Source organism: Rissa tridactyla, chromosome 12 (genome assembly GCF_028500815.1).
Source record: "Rissa tridactyla isolate bRisTri1 chromosome 12, bRisTri1.patW.cur.20221130, whole genome shotgun sequence".
NCBI classification, from domain to species: domain Eukaryota; kingdom Metazoa; phylum Chordata; class Aves; order Charadriiformes; family Laridae; genus Rissa; species Rissa tridactyla.
Window position 1 is genome coordinate 3,695,380 of NC_071477.1, and position 17,783 is coordinate 3,713,162.

General features: G+C 45.9%; 1 protein-coding gene across 2 annotated transcripts in view; it reads left to right on the plus strand.

Annotated features, from left to right (window-relative positions):
- COL20A1 (collagen type XX alpha 1 chain) overlaps positions 1-12,921 on the plus strand; it is a 53,314-nt gene extending 40,393 nt beyond the window's left edge. For both annotated transcript variants that reach the window (XM_054218854.1, XM_054218856.1), the window contains exons 29-40: positions 1,159-1,212; positions 2,195-2,290; positions 2,792-2,845; positions 3,200-3,253; positions 3,593-3,646; positions 5,195-5,266; positions 5,959-5,994; positions 7,333-7,399; positions 7,962-8,150; positions 9,471-9,548; positions 10,370-10,525; positions 11,011-12,921. In XM_054218854.1, the coding sequence (XP_054074829.1) occupies positions 1,159-1,212; positions 2,195-2,290; positions 2,792-2,845; positions 3,200-3,253; positions 3,593-3,646; positions 5,195-5,266; positions 5,959-5,994; positions 7,333-7,399; positions 7,962-8,150; positions 9,471-9,548; positions 10,370-10,525; positions 11,011-11,024 (924 nt within the window). In that variant the 3' untranslated portion in view covers positions 11,025-12,921. The remainder of the gene's footprint in view (positions 1-1,158; positions 1,213-2,194; positions 2,291-2,791; positions 2,846-3,199; positions 3,254-3,592; positions 3,647-5,194; positions 5,267-5,958; positions 5,995-7,332; positions 7,400-7,961; positions 8,151-9,470; positions 9,549-10,369; positions 10,526-11,010) is intronic.
- The last annotated feature ends 4,862 nt before the right edge of the window (positions 12,922-17,783 follow it).

Consider the following 17,783-nt stretch of genomic DNA (forward strand, 5'->3'; position numbering starts at 1 on the left):
ACCACTCCAGGTGCTTTGCTCATGGAAAATATCCATTAAAGAACCATTGGCTTCCTTGCTCAAGTGAAAAGGTTTCAGATCACCCTTTGCATTACTGTGGTTTAACTGTGAATTCAGTTCCACGCTTTGCTAGGAACAGCGCCTCATTGCAGAGTAATTACGTGCTCATTCCGGTGGAAGTTTAATTACATAGCACACTCCACTATCACAGTTTGCTTCAGTATCTTAAGTGCATAATTGCCAGCTTGCATTGCCCTGTGGTTTAAACATCTGGGCAGTACAACTCTTTAAAGAGCGGGACTGTTTTAAGCATTAGGGAAAATACAGTTTTGACATATAACCTTATCCTCACACCACTAAACCCTTGGTAATTTGCTGTAGATACAAGAGCACTCGTTGCTATTTTTAAAACTCCAGTTCACAAGACTATGTCCCACCTTGTATTTATCACTGTCCTTAATGAATGTTTTTGACCAGATCCAGCTGACTTCTGAAATGAGCTTCTGGGTGCTTCTTTCCCAAAGCACCCTGCCTGTGCTTCTTAATTAAAATCCATTTTTCTTTTAGATTCAGGAATGGAAACTTTCAGATTAAGATGTCAAAAGTTCACACACTATCGGTTCATGCCAGAAGACTGGTTTCTTCTCTCCATCCAGCAGTTATGCAGGTGCAGAGTTAAGCCAGGTCTCCCCAGAGCTGGTTGTTGTCCCCAATCTCAGCGTATCTGTTCTCTTGGGATGATATTGTAAAAACCGACATAGTCCCAAAGGCCTGTAGACGTGAGCACCTCTTCTTTTTCTTCTCAAGTGTGTTCCCATGTTCACGTGTGATGTTGTCTCAGCATGGATTTGCTGGGGGAGTTGGAGGGAAGAGGTTGAACAGGTTGGAAGTTCATCTCTCCCTTCTGGGGGTGAGTGCAGCCTGTCACGAAGAGGCTGTGCTTCCTCTCCTCTCCCTCTCCCCTTTCTCCTTTTTTCCACATTTGCTGGATGACTTGATTAATTTTCTTCTTGTCTCCATTTGCTGTGAGCTCTCTGGGGCAGGAAACATCTTCCACTGTGCACAGCAGAGTGCACCAGCTTCTGTCCCCTAGGCTCCTGGTTACACTGCAATAAAGATCATGATATTCATAACAGTACTTTTGTGTCCTACTGGCAGGGCAGCCCTGGGAGGAGAGGACCACAAGGGGAGCAGGGGGAGCCAGGACCCAAGGTGAGTCCTGATACTCAACACTACCACTGGCTTTGCTTTGGGCTGAGTCGGAGGCACGATGCAGGAGCGCAGACTCCTTGGTTAGCGCAGCTGGATGTGTTCATTCCTGGTCTGAGCTGGACTCCACTCCTTAGGTTGGGGACTGTCTCACTGCACCAAGCAGAGCCTGAAGGACCTTAAGGCCGATGCATTGAGGAGGATGGGATCACTTATTATTAATTAAATGCTCAGTTGGGCTTTGGAAATTGAGATGATAAGCCTGATTGCGCTGAATTAATGCAATGTATGTGGTCAGCAATGTTCTCTGAAAGCAGCCTTGCTGGAAAATGGTCAGTCTTTGTGCTGTGCTTGTTCTGGCTGCCAAGCCTTCCAACCAGGCAGATCGGTACTGCTCTGGGGAAGAGCAGCATGAGGAGTGAAGAAGAGCGAGAACCGCACAAAGCCTTCAGGAGCAGTCCCAAGGGGAGTATAGGGAATGACTGGGTCCGAATCCCCAAACCCTGGAGACTGGAGCCAGGTGCCCTGGTGTTCTCTGCTTCCCTGATCAACACAGGGCAGAGCCAGCCCAGCCCATTGATCCCCTTCTTTGGGATAACATCTGGGGAAGCAGCATGGTTACAGGGGAAAGATTTTGAGGAAGGAATGAGAACGGATGCAGATCTCAGCCATGGGTTAAGGAACATTTCCCTTTGCTATCTGGCCACCTTGAATAACAGGAATGACCCGCTGCTTGGGAAGGTGAATCGTGCTTTGCAAAGCACCATCTGCAGCTTTGCTGGCTTCTCCCGTGAAAGATGCACCAAAACCTTGGACCTAAAAGGCAAAGGCAGCTGAGGTTACTAGAGATCCCCTCACTGTCCTGACTTCATCTTGAACCCTGTAGATGGTTCACGCTGACCCAGGTGGTGCAGTGCAGGCAATGTGAAAAGCAGGCGCTAATTGCTTTCTTTCCTTATGTTTGATTTCCTGTCTTTGGCTTTAGGGTGAACCAGGCCCACCTGGACAAGTAGGGCCAGAGGGTCCTAGTGGCCAACAAGGCTCTCCAGGTTCCCAAGGAATCACGGTTCAGGGTCCTGTGGTAGGTGATCTCCAACTGCCTTTCTGGTCACTTGCGCTTTGCAGTTAGAATATGTCTCAGAGATGGGTGTCTCAATAAAGCCCCAAAAACCTGATCTATGTATTTACATCATCGTTACTAACAGCTGGGCAGCTGCACTAGAAAGAGAGGATGATCACCATCTTTTTTTCATGCTGACGAGGCCCTGCACTTAGTCATTCTGGCAAAAGACCGCTTTTGTCCAGACTCCCCCTAATGTGCCTTTAATGAAAACAGCCCAGTGGAGTTTTCAGGCATTTTTCTTTGCAGTGATCATCACTGCTTGGCAAGGAGTAGAGGTGGAGGCTGCTGTGTGCATGTCTGGGATGGCAGCACCCCCATGGACCTGCTGTGGCTGTAAAGCACCCTGTAGCACTGCAGAGAGCGGGAGCAACCTGGGACGTGGATGTGGAGCAGCAGGATGCTGTTTGCCTTAGAGGATGCTGCAGCATGCCTGACTATGTGCTTCTGTTTTAATCCAAGGGGCCACCAGGAATTAAAGGAGAGAAAGGAGACACTGGGAGTCCTGGCATGCAGGTAATGGTAGATACCATTCCTTCTGATTGTCTCAAAGATTTGCCCGTTTTTCCCCAGTAACTACTTTAAGCAAGACTGAAAAGCTGTAGAGTTGTTAACTGTTGTCTGCTTGGAAAATGTCTTTCATTTTGGAGTGTCATCACTTTCCCAAGGGAAACTGAGTCAGTTGGTGCAAGAAAGGTAGACCTATCCAGAAGCTAGATATAATGGAATTAAAAGGGCGATAACAGTGATTGCTCTGTGTAATGAATAACTCTGTTTCTTCTTCCATCTTTTTCTTATGTCCCCTGTTACAAGATGAATTAGGGCAATGGTAATCAGATGCCAACTTTACCCGGCAATTCTGATTTACAGGGCATTCCTGGTGTGCAGGGAGCTCCAGGCAGGGATGGTCTTCAAGGTGCAAAGGTAAAATACCTCACCTCTGGGTTTTCATGCATGGGTGCCTAAAATCCTGCTGTGAACATACCAGCAGAGACCCGAAACATCCAGCTCTTGAAATGCACTCAGTGCATAAGTGAATGGTCTTTTCCTAAAGCCAGAGGGACTGGGGAAAATAACAAGGGGTCATCTCAGGTTTGGCCAAATTTGACAAGGTGTCACCCTCCTTGTCTGCTTGGCAGATGCATATTTTTACGCATTCCTAGCAAGCTCCTGTTAAAAGCAGCACATGGAAAAAAACACCTCACTGCTTACTAGGTCTCTTTGAATCCTCTTGTTAAGAAATGACTGGATTTGGCTTTTCAGGGGGTGAGGGGACTAGAAGGCACAGCTGGGCCTCCAGGACCTCCTGGACCAAGGGTGAGTACTCACTATGAGTGATGCATATCGAAATCTCTTCCTCAGCAGGGGCTGGTGGTTTCTGCTGACCAGTTGTCACCCAGAGGTGTCAGGGCGAACCCCCTTCTTGAGGTATCATGAAGAATATTGTGCAGATGTCCACTTTTCCTGCCACTGTCAGTGTAAGAAGAAAAACCTCTGCTTCTTCTGGAAAGTCCTGGAGAAGCTTTGACCCAGCAAGGAGATGCTTTTGTTATTTTTGCTTTCCTGGTGCTGCTGTTTTTCAGCTGTTGGTTGGGTTTGAGGTATACGGGCTTGTTAGACTGAAATCAGCAGGAGCTGGAGGATGCAGGCAGGTGTGAAATGTTCCACCCCACACCATTTCCAATGTCTGCTGCCAGGCCTGTATGTAGATCGGTGAATTTGTGCTCTGTTGTGCCCAGGATAGCAGAACCTTAAGAAGGTTCTGTTGATTTGCATCCTTCTGTTGATTTGCATCCTTCTGTTGATTTGCATCCATCTGCTAATTTGAAGGTACTGCAGCCCTTACAAGTTCTGTGAAACAGGTGTGCTTCACTTTGCATGGGAAACTGAGCCAAATTTGCTTTTAGATGATGGGTGGTGGACCTGATAGTTACTGCATCTCGCTGCTGAATTAGAAGGAATTTGGCAGTCCTAAATACTGGAAGATGGAGATTGTGTAATACTGTCTTTGCATTAGACCTCACAGGAGTTGTGGTGAAGTCAGGTATTTATGGGAGCTAAGATTGAATTCAACTCATAACTTTGACTTACTCATCCTGGGAAGATGTGGAGCTGGCAGGGTTGAACCTCAGCTTTCCAAATACGAGGAAAGCACTGTAGCCTTCAGAGCAAGCTCCAAAAGCTGTTCTGGTGCTGCCTTGAAGAATTCTTTCATTTTCACTGATCAGAAGAGTTGCTAATCTCTGTTGAGCTTAAACATAGTAGCTGGAAAATCATAAAAGAACGTATTTCTACTCATTGTTTTTTGGCTTATTTTTTTCTTCCCTTTATGGCTCCAGAGGGCACAGAAACTTCACAAAGAGGAGATGACCAAAGAAAGGCGCTTCCCGCTCTCTAAGCTGATGTTACTGTTGTAAAGTATTAGAGGCAAACACAGGTCCTAAAGGAAAGAAAAAAAAAAAAAGAAAAAAAAAAAAGAGCAGCGTGGTATTAGGAAGCTGAAGAAAAGGGTTATGCTCTAGGCTATGTCTAAATCTGAATATATAATGAAGAATCTGAAGCCTGTAGGGTAAAAAACACGTTGCAGTTTGTCGGCAAAATTCAGCTTTGCTGGCTTGACCATAATTGAGACAGTAATAGGAAATGATGTGAACATGACTCACACACAACGTACTCTTAACATTGGGCTCACGGCTGGACGAGGACTGAAATAAACCTTAAGGCTACAATGCCCTTGCTAGAGTCCTCTAAACTCAACCTGCTGGTGCCCCTGGAGCTGTAGGGAGATGTCAGCCTTGAATAGAAAAAGAAGAAAGTTAGGAAGTAACTGGACTTTTATCTGTGTCTACAAATTACTGTCTGCAGGGTTTCCAAGGAGCGACAGGCTCTCGAGGCAGCAGCGGAGAGAAGGGACCTCCAGGTGACATTGGGCCAACAGTAAGTTTCTGCTTTGGGGTCTCAAAGAAGGCCAAGACATTAAATAATTGAGTGGAAACAAGTTGTTCCCACAGCATCTCTCCTTCAGAGTCTAAAGAATAGTTTTAATTCTCGCTCATCCTTCGTAAGGAGATATCTGTATATGCAAAGTCCAGACTGTTTATCAATAAAGTATTTAACAAACCCCACCTCCCTTTGCTCTGTGTAGATTCACAACCTACACAAAATCCAACATCTCAACAAATTTCTGGTGCAAGATTCTGGAATGAAACCAAGGAATCAGTCCTGAGCTGGAGTAGCCAGCATTTGGCTTGTAGGGGCAGCTACAGGTCTAGATGTCACAGTTATTTCTTCTTCTCAGATGTTCAAAACCACCTGCTGTGTTGGAGAATCAGTTCTAAGATTGTATCTGAGGAATTTCTGCATCCCTGTTGATGGTGCTTTATGCCACTGCTCCAGCTGCTGCTTTATTATTCTTTTCCTTGAAAAAAGAAACCAAAATATTCCTATGAGCTTGAAGCTCTTCTAGTCACTGTCATGAGGTCAAGGAAATTATGAGAGTGTGGGAAACAAACTTTGTGCTCCATGTCCCACTAATGTAACCCACAGCCCCGTTTATTTTGGTTTTGGTTTTGTTTTCTTCTGCTCTTCCTTCCCCTAGGCTTTCATTTTTTTCTTTTCTTTCCTTGTAGGGGCTGCCGGGTCCGAAAGGAGAAAGAGGAGAGAAAGTGAGTTTTTGTGGTGTTAGGCAGCAACACTGTCGCTGGGTCCCACACTCAAAAGAGTGGATGTGGTAACGTGCTTTGCAAGCTACGCTTACACGTACAAACCTTCCTAGTGTTGAACTTCACGTACCCATAGCTTGTTGCCTTTCCATTCCCCCGCGCCGGCTAAACTGCTGGGATATAAATAATCCTGCAGCAGTCGGGAGCTCCCCAGTATCAATTGTAGTAATGAAATAGAAATGCCAAACGAAAATCCATTATTTGCCGAGAAGGAAAAACCAAAACCACTTGACCTGACTGAGTCGCTCTCTTTTAACGTATTGCGTAAGAGGGGACTCACTCGTAATAATCCTCTGGCATGCCCCAGCACAGAGCATTTGATGTCAGGAGATCTACCCTGCCTTTGATGGTGATTATATTGTGAGAGCAAGTTTTTCTCATACTGACTTTTGGTTAGAAAGAAACCCTGTGTTTTTCTAGGAGTCCAAGTCTCATTGCCAAGATTGACTCACGTGCATGAGGCTTCAGGCAGGAGTGAGCTGCTTTTGACGGACTGTTTTTGTCTCAAGTTAATGCTTCCGTATTAAAATTTTTAACACCGTTCTCCTTCCATTCCCACCAGCTTTTTGTTTTCTATACATTTTTTTTGCAGTGGAACTTTCCTGTTTTCCTCCCTTGGGTGTGGTGCCAAGCTTTTATTTAAGTCTGGGTAATCTGCACAGTGAGCCAGCCAGAGATGTATATTTTACAAATGTTTTTGGAAGTATTCAGTGTGTTAGTTATGAATTTTCACAGATAGAGTCAGTGTTTATTTTTAAGTAGCATTTTGCATTTTTATCACTTTTCCCTACTTTCCCTACTAGTAAAACTTTCTAAAGAACCCCTCGGATATGATTTATTCAGAATACAGTAACAGTAAGTATCAATATTCATAAAAGATTTAGACAAAGATAGGATACTGCAATATCTGATCATATTAGATGTTTTACATATCACAGAACATTGAGTTATGGACTTAACATATTTTTTGATAAAATTTGAGAGTAAAATTTACTCTCCCTTTTTTTGCTAGCTTCGGTAATTATTGAGATTCGGTCTGGGCTTTTTGATGTGCAGGAGAAATGCAATTATTGATGTTTCCCGGTTTCAATTTTATGGCTTCAGAGCTTCGTGATAAATAAATAAAGCTGCATTTCACAGTAATTAATATCTCTGAAACTCAAGCTGAGAAAAAGAATGGGCAGAAAGCTATCGTGCATTATGATATCATTCCTTTTGAAAAGATGTTAATACTTTTTTTTTTTTTTCTATAAAAAAAAAAAATAAATTGTTTCACTGTAGGGGGAACCACAGTCCTTGGCCACAATTTACCAGCTCGTTAGCCAGGCTTGTGAGCGGATGATTCAGAGTGAGTATAACCAGCCCAGCTCCGAGTGTGTTCACGCCTCCCCAGCAGTGCCGAACAAAGCCAGAGGGGAGACAGCATGAAGCTGTGGTGACCCAGGGAGCTCCTCCATCCTCTGCCGTGCTATGTCCCAGCGCAGGCTCTCAGTGTTACATAGGTTTTTTTGGGTGGCATTAGCACAGAAACCTGTGAAATATATCTTTGGAAAACCCATTGGCACTTTGCAAAGACTCCTTTATTTCTCAAATGGAAAAGCTTGAAACTAATTTGAAGGAAATTATTCTGTCGGTGATTTGTGCTGATTCCTCTAGAGATGAGGCATTTTTGGTAAAGCCCCTGTGCTGTGATGCACGAAGGGAAGCAGAGGTTTGCCCGAGGTCAGGCAGCAAAGTCATGACTCAGCTGCCCATTTTCCTCTTCGGAAAGCTTCTGGCTTTCTCAGTTTGGACTGACAGCCTTTTAGAGCTAGCTGATAGTTTTAAGTACCTTTTTAGACAACGTCCTCTGGTTTTCTCTCTTTTCTGAATCTCCCAGCCAAGGAAACCTTCATTTTCTCTCTTCCCAGCTCATGTGTTGAAATTTGACTCATTCATTCATGAACACGCGAGGAAGCCAGTTCCTGTTTGGGAAGAAAGGTTAAAACCAGGAGAACCAGGACCACCAGGTCCTCCAGGTCCTCCTGGGAGCAATGGCGAAAGAGGAGAAAATGGCATCCCTGGACAGCCAGGCAAAGATGGATATCCTGGAGAAAGAGGTATGGACAGAAGCGTTCGTAAGCATTTCTTACTATATTTTGGATACCTTAACTAAACATTTTCGTGCCTCAAGCAGTACTGTAAAGATAATCCACGATTTTATCACATCTCATTTCATTGCTGTTTTCCTTTTGGACTTCTCTCTCCTAAGAAGAGAAACCCAAGTTAGGTAGCTCAAGGAGCAGGGAGAAGACAGATGCAGCCCGCTCTTTTTGCAAGCTCTGCTTTGAGAGGAAGGCCAGTTTGACACCATGTGTGGGTGTTGGGGGATGGAGAGTTTAATTTTGGAGGGCAGGAGGATTTCCCTACAGAAAGGCAAAAGAAACAGCCGTTTGGATGAACACATGGGGGTGGAACAGATCACCTCTGGGCAGAAACGACGAGTCTTGGAAAACACTGAAGGAAGGCACGAGGCACCTGAAGTAATACTGAAAATGGAAGTAGGTTTCTGGAGCAGTAGTTCCGACAACAAAAGCCTGACACATGACTAAAGAAATAAATCAATGTAATCTCAAAAGGTGGCATCAGCTGTTACACATGAATGAGTGAATGGTGGAAATAGTTTTGCTTAGATTTGCAGACGTTTGTCAGTGGCTCAAGTAATTGTCTGTCAAAATAAAATGAAAAACATTGGTTTCAGCAGGGTCCTAACACCTCTAAGCAACTAAACACCTTCTGTTTAACTCCTTGCTCTGGCACTATTCAGTCTGATGTGGTATCTGCAGAGCTTAAGAGAAAAGGGAAGCAACAACCTGCAGATGTTTCCAGCCTGTCGAGCGAGGAGATGGGAGAAGACAGATCTCACTGAAAAACAACCTTGAGGACATGGCTGATCAAAATATTTCCATCTTAAAAGTATGAAAAATGGTATTTTGTCAAATACCATTTTTCACTGAGATGTAATGGTTTCGCGAGCAATTTCATGCGAAAACAGCAATCCTGACTGCATCTGGTCGAAGAGACGGTTCAGCTTTGTGATCCGTCTGACCCATGTGAAGAACATGAGAGCGGACTTCACACTCAGGCCAGTGCACTAACACCAGCACTATGAATTTCTCTATGAAAAACCTCCACTTTCACCCATATCAGGCTGCAAATCAATGCTAATTGGAGCCCTGTTGGTCATGGGCAAATGGCTACTCTGGAAAATAGAGTAGGTGCCCAGACAGAACTAAAGGAAATGGATATTTCTTTGTGTTGCCAAGGGCTGTGACTCTCCTTCAATTTAATATCTAATAGCCTGGTGAGGAGACCGCAGGAGACTTAATTCAGTAATAAAAAATGCAGTGAAGTGACACTTACCTCTTATTTGTGATTAGGTGCCCCAGGGCCCAAAGGAGAAAAAGGGATGTCTGGAGCCAGTGAAGAAGGGATCCAAGGACCCAGAGGCAGAACAGGTAGAGGGAATACAACCTCTTTGTATTGAGCCGGTGGGGCCATCCGGAGCTCACCAGCTGCCAGATTCAAAGTGACATTCAGCCTTGGGACCACTGTGGTGGGGCGGACTGACCTTCCCACCGCAGCTTTGTTGGCAGCACCCTGGATGGTGGCTCCTCTCTGCTAGGACACAAGAGACTGCTCTAGGCCGTCTCCTCCCTCTGGCGCCCATTCCCAGGTAATGATGGATTTTAAGGACCCGAGACACATCCAAGGAGTTTCAGTTTTGCTACCTTTTTGCATGCAAGACCAGATGCTCAGGGGATAGAAACTCTGAAAATTCAGCTCATGAAACACAGGGTTTTTGAATAATCAGTTAGGATTTGGTGTACTCCTCCATCTTTATCCCTGTTACTTGGCATCCGTGGGAGGTTTGCCACTGACGTAACAAACCAGGAACTATCAAGAGAGTGTGGTCAAACATATTCTTCTGTAAATTAAATTTTTATAGTTGAGATGTAAAAACACAAAAACCAATGGCTCTGGGATGGATCCTGGGGTTAAGGTGATTTTCTTCGTTGACGTGTAGCTTGACTTTGAATTCTCAGAACCAGGCTCCATTTTTAGCCAAGCTGGGCACCCTTAAGGTCAAGAATAATCCCGCTAGTTACTGGGTTTCAGAAGAGTTTTTCCAGCTGGCAGGTCTTATTTTTCCACCAAAATGAGAAAATAGTACTCAGAAAATTAACCAACGTGTAGGATGGAGAAAACGTAGAAGAGGCATTACACTGAAGCAACTGAAGTAGATGTGCTACAGCTTAGAGTGCTTCTCCTTCTTCAGGTCCACCAGGAGAAGTTGTGCTGGGGAAGCCAGGTCCAAAGGGTTACCCTGGGAATGCTGGTCCTCAAGGTTTTCCTGGTGTCAGAGGACAGCCTGGGCAGTCTGGATATCCAGGAGGTTGTGATATCTCTGGATGTTATGGAGCTGGTAGAAGAGGTAAGTCGATTTGTATCTCAGTACAGAAGTTACGATTTTATAGCTGGTCTCTCTGGCTTGGCAGAGACCTTTGTTCATCCTTCAGGCACTGTCAGTCCGGCAAGAGCCTCCTTTGCAAAGCCATCAGGATGATTCATGTGCAATTCATGTGGATAAATGCCAGTTCAATTGAGTGCTCCTCAGCACCCTTCATAGATTAAAACATGATGCAGCAGGAGTCGAGCAGGTGGAGTGATCATGGGGGTATCTTCAGCTCTTAATGTCCCCAGCAATGTTTCCATGGTGGATAGAGAGGAACAATATCTCAGTTCCTTCACATACGTTTCACGGAGACTCAATTGTAGAAAGTCTTTGGAAATGAATAAAATCACTGTCACTGAACAAAAAGACTTACAAGGGAAAAGAATTAATTCTACACCATTCCTTCTCAGTACTCGATACTGATTTATTTGTTTGCTCAGTGGCCTCATCTCCTTTCCACACAGATTTCATCCCCTGATGGTTGGTGTGGAGGCAGCTGAAGACATTGCTTCCATTGCCCTGGAAATCTCTGGGTGAAAGCTCCACGCACTCCAAGAGAAGGAGCAACCTGAACACCATATGTGTTGTTTGGGTTTTTTTTTAATGTCCCATCATTTCTGTATGGACAAGTCAATCAAACACTAAAGCCACCAAACCAGCCTGTGTTCAGAGGAGTCATCCGTCTGTTTTTCAGCACTGGAGAACTGCGGTGTTCAAACTCACATCGCACATCCCGCAGCAAGACGAAGACACAGTCAGAGGTACGGGCTGACAGACTTGTAAAGAAAAAAGAAATAATGTATTGCAATGCTCAGAAATATCAGATAATTTTTGCCCATTTTGCCTGCTTGTGGGTTGTTTTTTTTTTTTGTCACTTACTTGTTATTCTGGGTCCCCAGCAGAGAGAAAAACAGCACCTCATGCCCAAAGATGCAAATCCACTGGAGAAAAACTGCTTTTTCTGTTGGTTGGCAAGGTAACAAAGTCTAGCACCATTTTGACTGTTTCTGCCTTTGGCAAAACACTGATGGCTTCCTTGCAGGGGTGTTATGTACACAAGCACCGCAGACAGCGTGATAACCTTCCCGTGATGTGACAAACCCCACCGTTTAACCCCGTTCTCTGGGGCTTGGTAACCGTCAAACAAAGCCTTAGATGAGACAGAGTGCAGCCGTGTAGGGAGAGGAGCTGGAGATTAACCTCCTGGCCTCTTCCATCCCTCCCTCCTGCAGTCTGCGTAGCTACTTTGCATTTTATCAGGTAGAATATTGAATAGCTCTGAGTCTGACTTTTATCTATGTGACACGGAGGTAATTGTCATGTTACACCCCTGTCCCTGCGTGAGCCATGGTCTACTACGTGTCCACAACAAACCACACAGATACTGATAAAAACATCCCTCCTGCTTTGCAATGGCTACTTTAGGCAGTGCTCCGTTACACCGCTTGTAAACCGCCCCTGCTTCCGAAACAAGTGTTTCTAAACTGTGATTTAAACCTGGAGCAACAAATTTTTTTTTTTTTTTTGTAAAAGCAGAATGAAGCAAAAGGTATCATTACAGGCTTTTCAAAGATGCGAAGAGGCAAAAACGGAGCATCAGGCATATTTCTGTGCACTTTGGATGTGCAATTTCTGCCCCTACCTGCAGGCTGGCAGCTGGGTATTCATGCAGCTATAGCCGACCTTTGAAAACTTAACAGCAAACACATCCACATTTAGAAAGTAGATTGTCACATAAATATCAGAGAGAAAGAGGTCTACCTTAAGAGAATTATTTTGTTTAGACCAGGAATCCAAATATTGTTTCTTCCTGTCATTATGGAAAAATCCCATAGAATTAAGAAATTTTGCTGAAGGAGCATTTGAACGTATCAGACTTGTGTGGGAGTCAGCCTACAACAAAAGTCACGTGAAAATATGATTACTGCATCCTGTAAGTATTTAAAGTAGTCCTTGGCTTAATGTATGTTCATTCTCTAGAAACTCCCAAGAATTAATATTTTCAGGGTGACATACATTCCCTTTGGAAAACATAGGAAAATGCATAGAAATACCACTCTGATAGAAGTAACATTTCTGTTCACTTTGGGGCTTTCCAGAGTTGCCTTGACATATAAAATAGAAATCTTTCGAGCTTATATGAAGTGTTGCTGCATACAGAGCTCTAGCCAGAAGAAAAAGGAGGGGTCGGAGGAGCTGAAGTTCACAGTGCATTGGGAGTACGGTGTTTGGAGGAGACGCGTTCATGGGGATAGACACCCTGCACACGTGTTGTGGAGTTGTAGGTGCTTCCGTTCCTACCGGTCAAAGAGCTTTTGATCTGTGTTTTCCCTATTCTCTGAAAAATGAAGGTGTTCTGAAAATAAAGCTACCAAACCTGCGTTAAGTTGCATTCAGAATGGTTCTGCTTTTCGCACTGGATATAAAACCCAATACCCGTGATAACCGGCAGACACAAGGCAGCGGGCAGGAAGGGCAAGGAGGTAAAGGGGGTGCCTTGCACAGCAGAACCCAAAATTGTTCCCAGGAAACGCACACAACCTGCGGAAGGTAAGTATTTTGATGTGCAACGTCTGCTCTTCGCAGGTAATTCTGCTTCCTTTCCGATTTAAATTAGTGCAGCCAGATTCCCAGTTCTGAACTTGCTCTTCTGTCTGTTCAAACCTCGTAACCACAGGTGGTGTGACAAGGAGCTCCTTTAGTTTTCTTTATCGACCACTTTTGAAAGATACTATCATCATCTGTCTTGGGATTTAATCTATTTGGTAGAATTTCAAGTGACCTTTACTTTCGTCTGATTATTTCAGATGCAACGTGAAGGGTCAGACTTTAACAAAATTGAGTCCCAGAAGGGCTATTGATTAGGAGACAGACGACCTGCACAAACAACGTGCCCATTTATGTTCCTAAACTTTGTCCCATGGGTGGTTTTGTTTACTATTTTCTGGATAAACCTGAAATAACCTCAGCGCATAAACGTAACACGTCCGTGTGAAATCCCACAACTTCCTACCATTTCTTCACCTTTGCAAGCTAATGCCTGTTCACCTCCCCTTCTGTTCAGTCCTTATTAAAAACCTTTGTCCTGATTTACTCATTACTGCCCTTAAGTAATTTGTGTCATAGAGACTTTCTTTTCCACACAGTGACATTGTACCTTCAGTTTCTTTAAAGCTTCTATCCTCCAGTCCTTAAATAATGATAAATTTGGATTTTTATCCCTGCTGCAGAGTTTGACCCAGCTTGTGCAGCTGGATTCTGGCAGAGGCTTGAGGGCCTTCCAGAGACAGATTGTTTTGCCACGAGCGTCATTTTAAGGTATTAAATCAGTCTCAGGGGTAAGATACAACAAATACAGAGGACAAACCAGCAACACGGCTAACAAGCAGCTCTGAAAAGGTTTTCTCCGGGGCTCAGCAGGCTGGCTTGACCGGATTTAAAGGTCTGGAAACAAAAAGGCATCCTGGCTTGGGATGAAAGATCTGCATTGGGGAGAGCCCATAGGGGCTTTCGAGGCAGGTGAGGCTGTTATAGGGAGATTTTCCTTAGCATTATATGTGAATTCTACATCTCACACATACATCCTTCTGCCTGTCTGTCTCTAAACAAGTGGATTTCCTCCAGTCAAGTTTCTTGATAAATGTCTAAAGAGAAACTTATCTGAAAGGGAGGTGATACAGGCTATGGGGATTGGCTCACTGGAGAATGAGACGATATGGTGGAAAACAGTCCCGAAAACAGCTGGGGAAACGGGGATTATGTAGATCATCCTACCAGCCAGCTGCAGATAAAATGCCCTGCGTGCTCTAGAGACCCAGACAAGGTGAGCGTTAGGCAACCAGAAGAAAGAGGATGTAGGGGAAAAACAGGAAAATGGTGGTAACTGGGGTTATTACAGTCAGGTTTCTATGCTTTTGGTCTTCTTGCATTCACAGCCAATGGAGCTGTACTGGTGGGAAAGCACGAAACACTATGGTGAGGATACGATCTCTCCTCCACAAGTGAACCAGAAAAGATCAGCATCTGTGTCTGCTTTCTGTGATGCCTTCAGGGTCTCTGAGCTTAGTTTTGCACTCCCAGATCCTGGAAACCAGTTACTTTGCTCTGGGTCTCTTCCAAGGCAATTTTAGAGCTCCTGCTGTATCCCAGTCTTGCTTCTTCACTCTTCTTCTGATGGCAGCTTGTTCACTTAAGTCCTGGGAATCAGTTCTGAGCTGGGAACGCTGCAAATGTTAACAGTCTGGCTGCATACATTTTCCCGGAGTCTTTCATATGCTAAAAAAACTCTCTTTGTGTTGCATGGGTTTGGAATAGCAGAATTATTCATTATTCTACAGTTATCGTCTGGTTCATGTCCCAGTTTTATTCCAGTTTCTGATCATTGAATCCTGTGGTGGGATAGCATCCTCCTTAACAACCTCCAAGATGGAATAACTCATCTAAGAAAGAGTGGTAGGTGTTGATTCCTGTCTTCTCCCCTTAGATTTTACAAGGAGGCGCATAGGAAGCAGAAGGCAAGACTTTATTTCAACTTTAAACTGGGGAATTACTAATGCTGTGTGAGAAGAAATGGGGTTGCCCCTGTATGAAAAATGTTATGATGGCAGCAAAACAGAGCTGCATTACCCGAGCTTCTCCCCAGCCGCCAGTAACATCTCTGTAACTGGTTTCAGCTGTCACTTCTCATCTTGTCCTGCCAAACCCTGTGATCCCGCAGTGGCGCTGACTCTTCAGGGACACAACCGCGCCCTTAGCACTCCTCATCAAACTCGATATTCTTGACGTGCTAATGGAGCAGATGCGTGTGGCTCTTTCCTCCTCCTCCTCCTGCGTGGCAGGGGAGCTCTGCCAGGGGCTGCGCTGCCGTTCCATGTCCCTGCCAGGTGACCCTGCTCTGTTGCTGTCACCGTGCCACCCTCCCCTCGAGACGCTGCAGTTCACACTGTGTGCACTGGCAATAACTTTTTGCAGAAAAGGTGAAGATCTGAGATGGGCCCTTTGCTGTGCGCCAAGTACAGCCTATGCCTGCCCCTACTGAATTCCCCAATGTGCCACCTTAAATGTTTGGCTCTTAAATCTCTCCTTAAACCTTTAGCAGCTCTCCTACCTCCGAATTGTTCCATTCTGCTAGGCAGGGGCATGACTGCAGCTCTTGCTGTACAGCCACCTTCACCTCCGTGGGACCCCAGCATGGGTCTGCCTTGGCCATCGCTGGGAGATGTGAGCAGAGACCTGAGCTGGGGTTGACTCTCCACCCTGGCTGGGAAAGTGCGTGTGGTTTTATTGCTAAAAATGTGCATGCACAGCCGAGCCTCCCACCTGCTCTGCTGCTATCGGCGGTGACGGGCTCGGGTGAAGGAGGAGGAGGAGGAGGCTGCAGCAGGAGCTCTGCGCAGCCATCATGGGCATGGCTGCAGTCTGGTGATAGGATGCCCCTGCCCCAGCAATGGCCAGGGTCAGAAATCGTCCCACCTTCATGATTATTTTATCGGCACACTCGAAATGGGAGAAGGCACGGGAGAGAGTTGAGGCCACCTCCGCGAGCCCAGCCTGTCCCCCGCCGCGCGCAGCCGCCGCCACGCAGACTGCAGCTGCGATCCTACATTTATCCACTAGACCTTGAAGATGTTTGACTGTTTGTTTTCCTTCCATTGCCATAAGCAAACTCACTGTCTGCGAAAAGGGATAAATTAGCATCTCCAAAGACGGAGTCTCTCTTTATTCTGAAAACAAGCAAAGAGGCAGCAGCAGCCCAGGCTCCCTCATCCTCCCTCCCTGCGCCGTGCCAGCACAGCTCCTCGTGGAACTCGCCCAAACCACGGCTACTCTACATTTTTGTGAGCTGTACGGATTTTAAGCACTTGGCTGAGCCTGTGAACACAGAGGTCAGTTGTAGCTCCTTAGATGAGGCCAAGCAGGCTGATCGCTTGCATTGATTTTCAGCCTGCATTGCTTGGACTGAGGGCAGTAACTTGTATTTCAAAGAAGTCTCTTTAAACCAGATTGTTTCAGTGCCAGCATTACTGTCACAAGCCCATGCAGCTCTGCTACTCACTGAGCCACGTGGCATGAACAAGCCCCACATGCCAGGCTACCATGTAGGGGTGCCACACGTCTCACCTGGGGTGTCACCTACCCCAGGCACTGGCTTCTACTGGGACCTTCTGTGCTGGCCTGCAGGCAGCTGCCTGCCTCTCCTGGTGCACGTTCTCCAAAGCCCTGGGCTAGCCAAAGCTGCCTAGCAGTAAATTTAGCAGTGGCCCAGACAGTCTTCTGTGTGCTGGTCCCAGCTGCAGGGTGTGGAGGAGGTGCTGGGTGAAGCCCAGAGCCCCTCGGCTGCCAGCCCTGGGCTTTGAGTCATGCAGCCACGGCAGGTCCTGGGGGAAGCCTGGATTTGTAGACTGTGTCTGCCTTTCTTTGCACTCTGTGGCAAACTGTTTATAAGCCCTTCTACCTATGAGACCTCTGACGTAAACAGGGAGACACTGGCCTGCTGTACTGATCCCTCCTGGCACCCAAAAATCAGCAGTGAGAATGGGAACGGTGGGTTTGGAGGTACCAAACAGAGGGGATGCTGAGCTGGACAGACTTATGATCTGTCCAAGTGCGGTCACTCTCCTGTGGTTGCAAATATGTACAGAGAAAAGGCAGAAGGTAGATGAAGCCTGTGCTTACCCTCTGTTTTCCAGCCTTTCACCCACACGTCTGGCTCAGCTGTGCCCTTGTGCACCCATGTGTCCCTGCGGTGGGACAGGACTCCAGTGACCCGCCCCCCCCCCTCTGGCCGGTGGTGCCTGTCCCTGCCTTCGCACTGCAGACCCCAAAGCAAGGACAGGACGTGCAAAAAAAAAGGTTGGTTGAGTTGGACAAAAGCACAGCTGCTGAAACAACGGGCCAAATTTAAGGCCATAACACCTGTAATTTCTGCAAAGCGCCATTCTGAATTCCCAAGTGCGGCTGTGTGTCCTGTTCAGGTTTCCCCATGTAATGGCGTATTTCCTTAGTACCGTAATGCACCATCCTGGATTTCTGTTGTGTCTTCCCCATCTCTAAGCACCTTCCCTACCTACGGCAAGGGTTTTTCAGCTCAGGGTGACCCTCTGCTGTTTTGCAGCAGTTGTAACATGGACCCAGGAAATTTCCCTTGAAAATACTCAAGGGAAAAAGAGGAACTTCTCTACTTTGAGGGTGGCACTTTGAGGGTGGCAGAGCACTGGAACAGGCTGCCCAGAGAGGT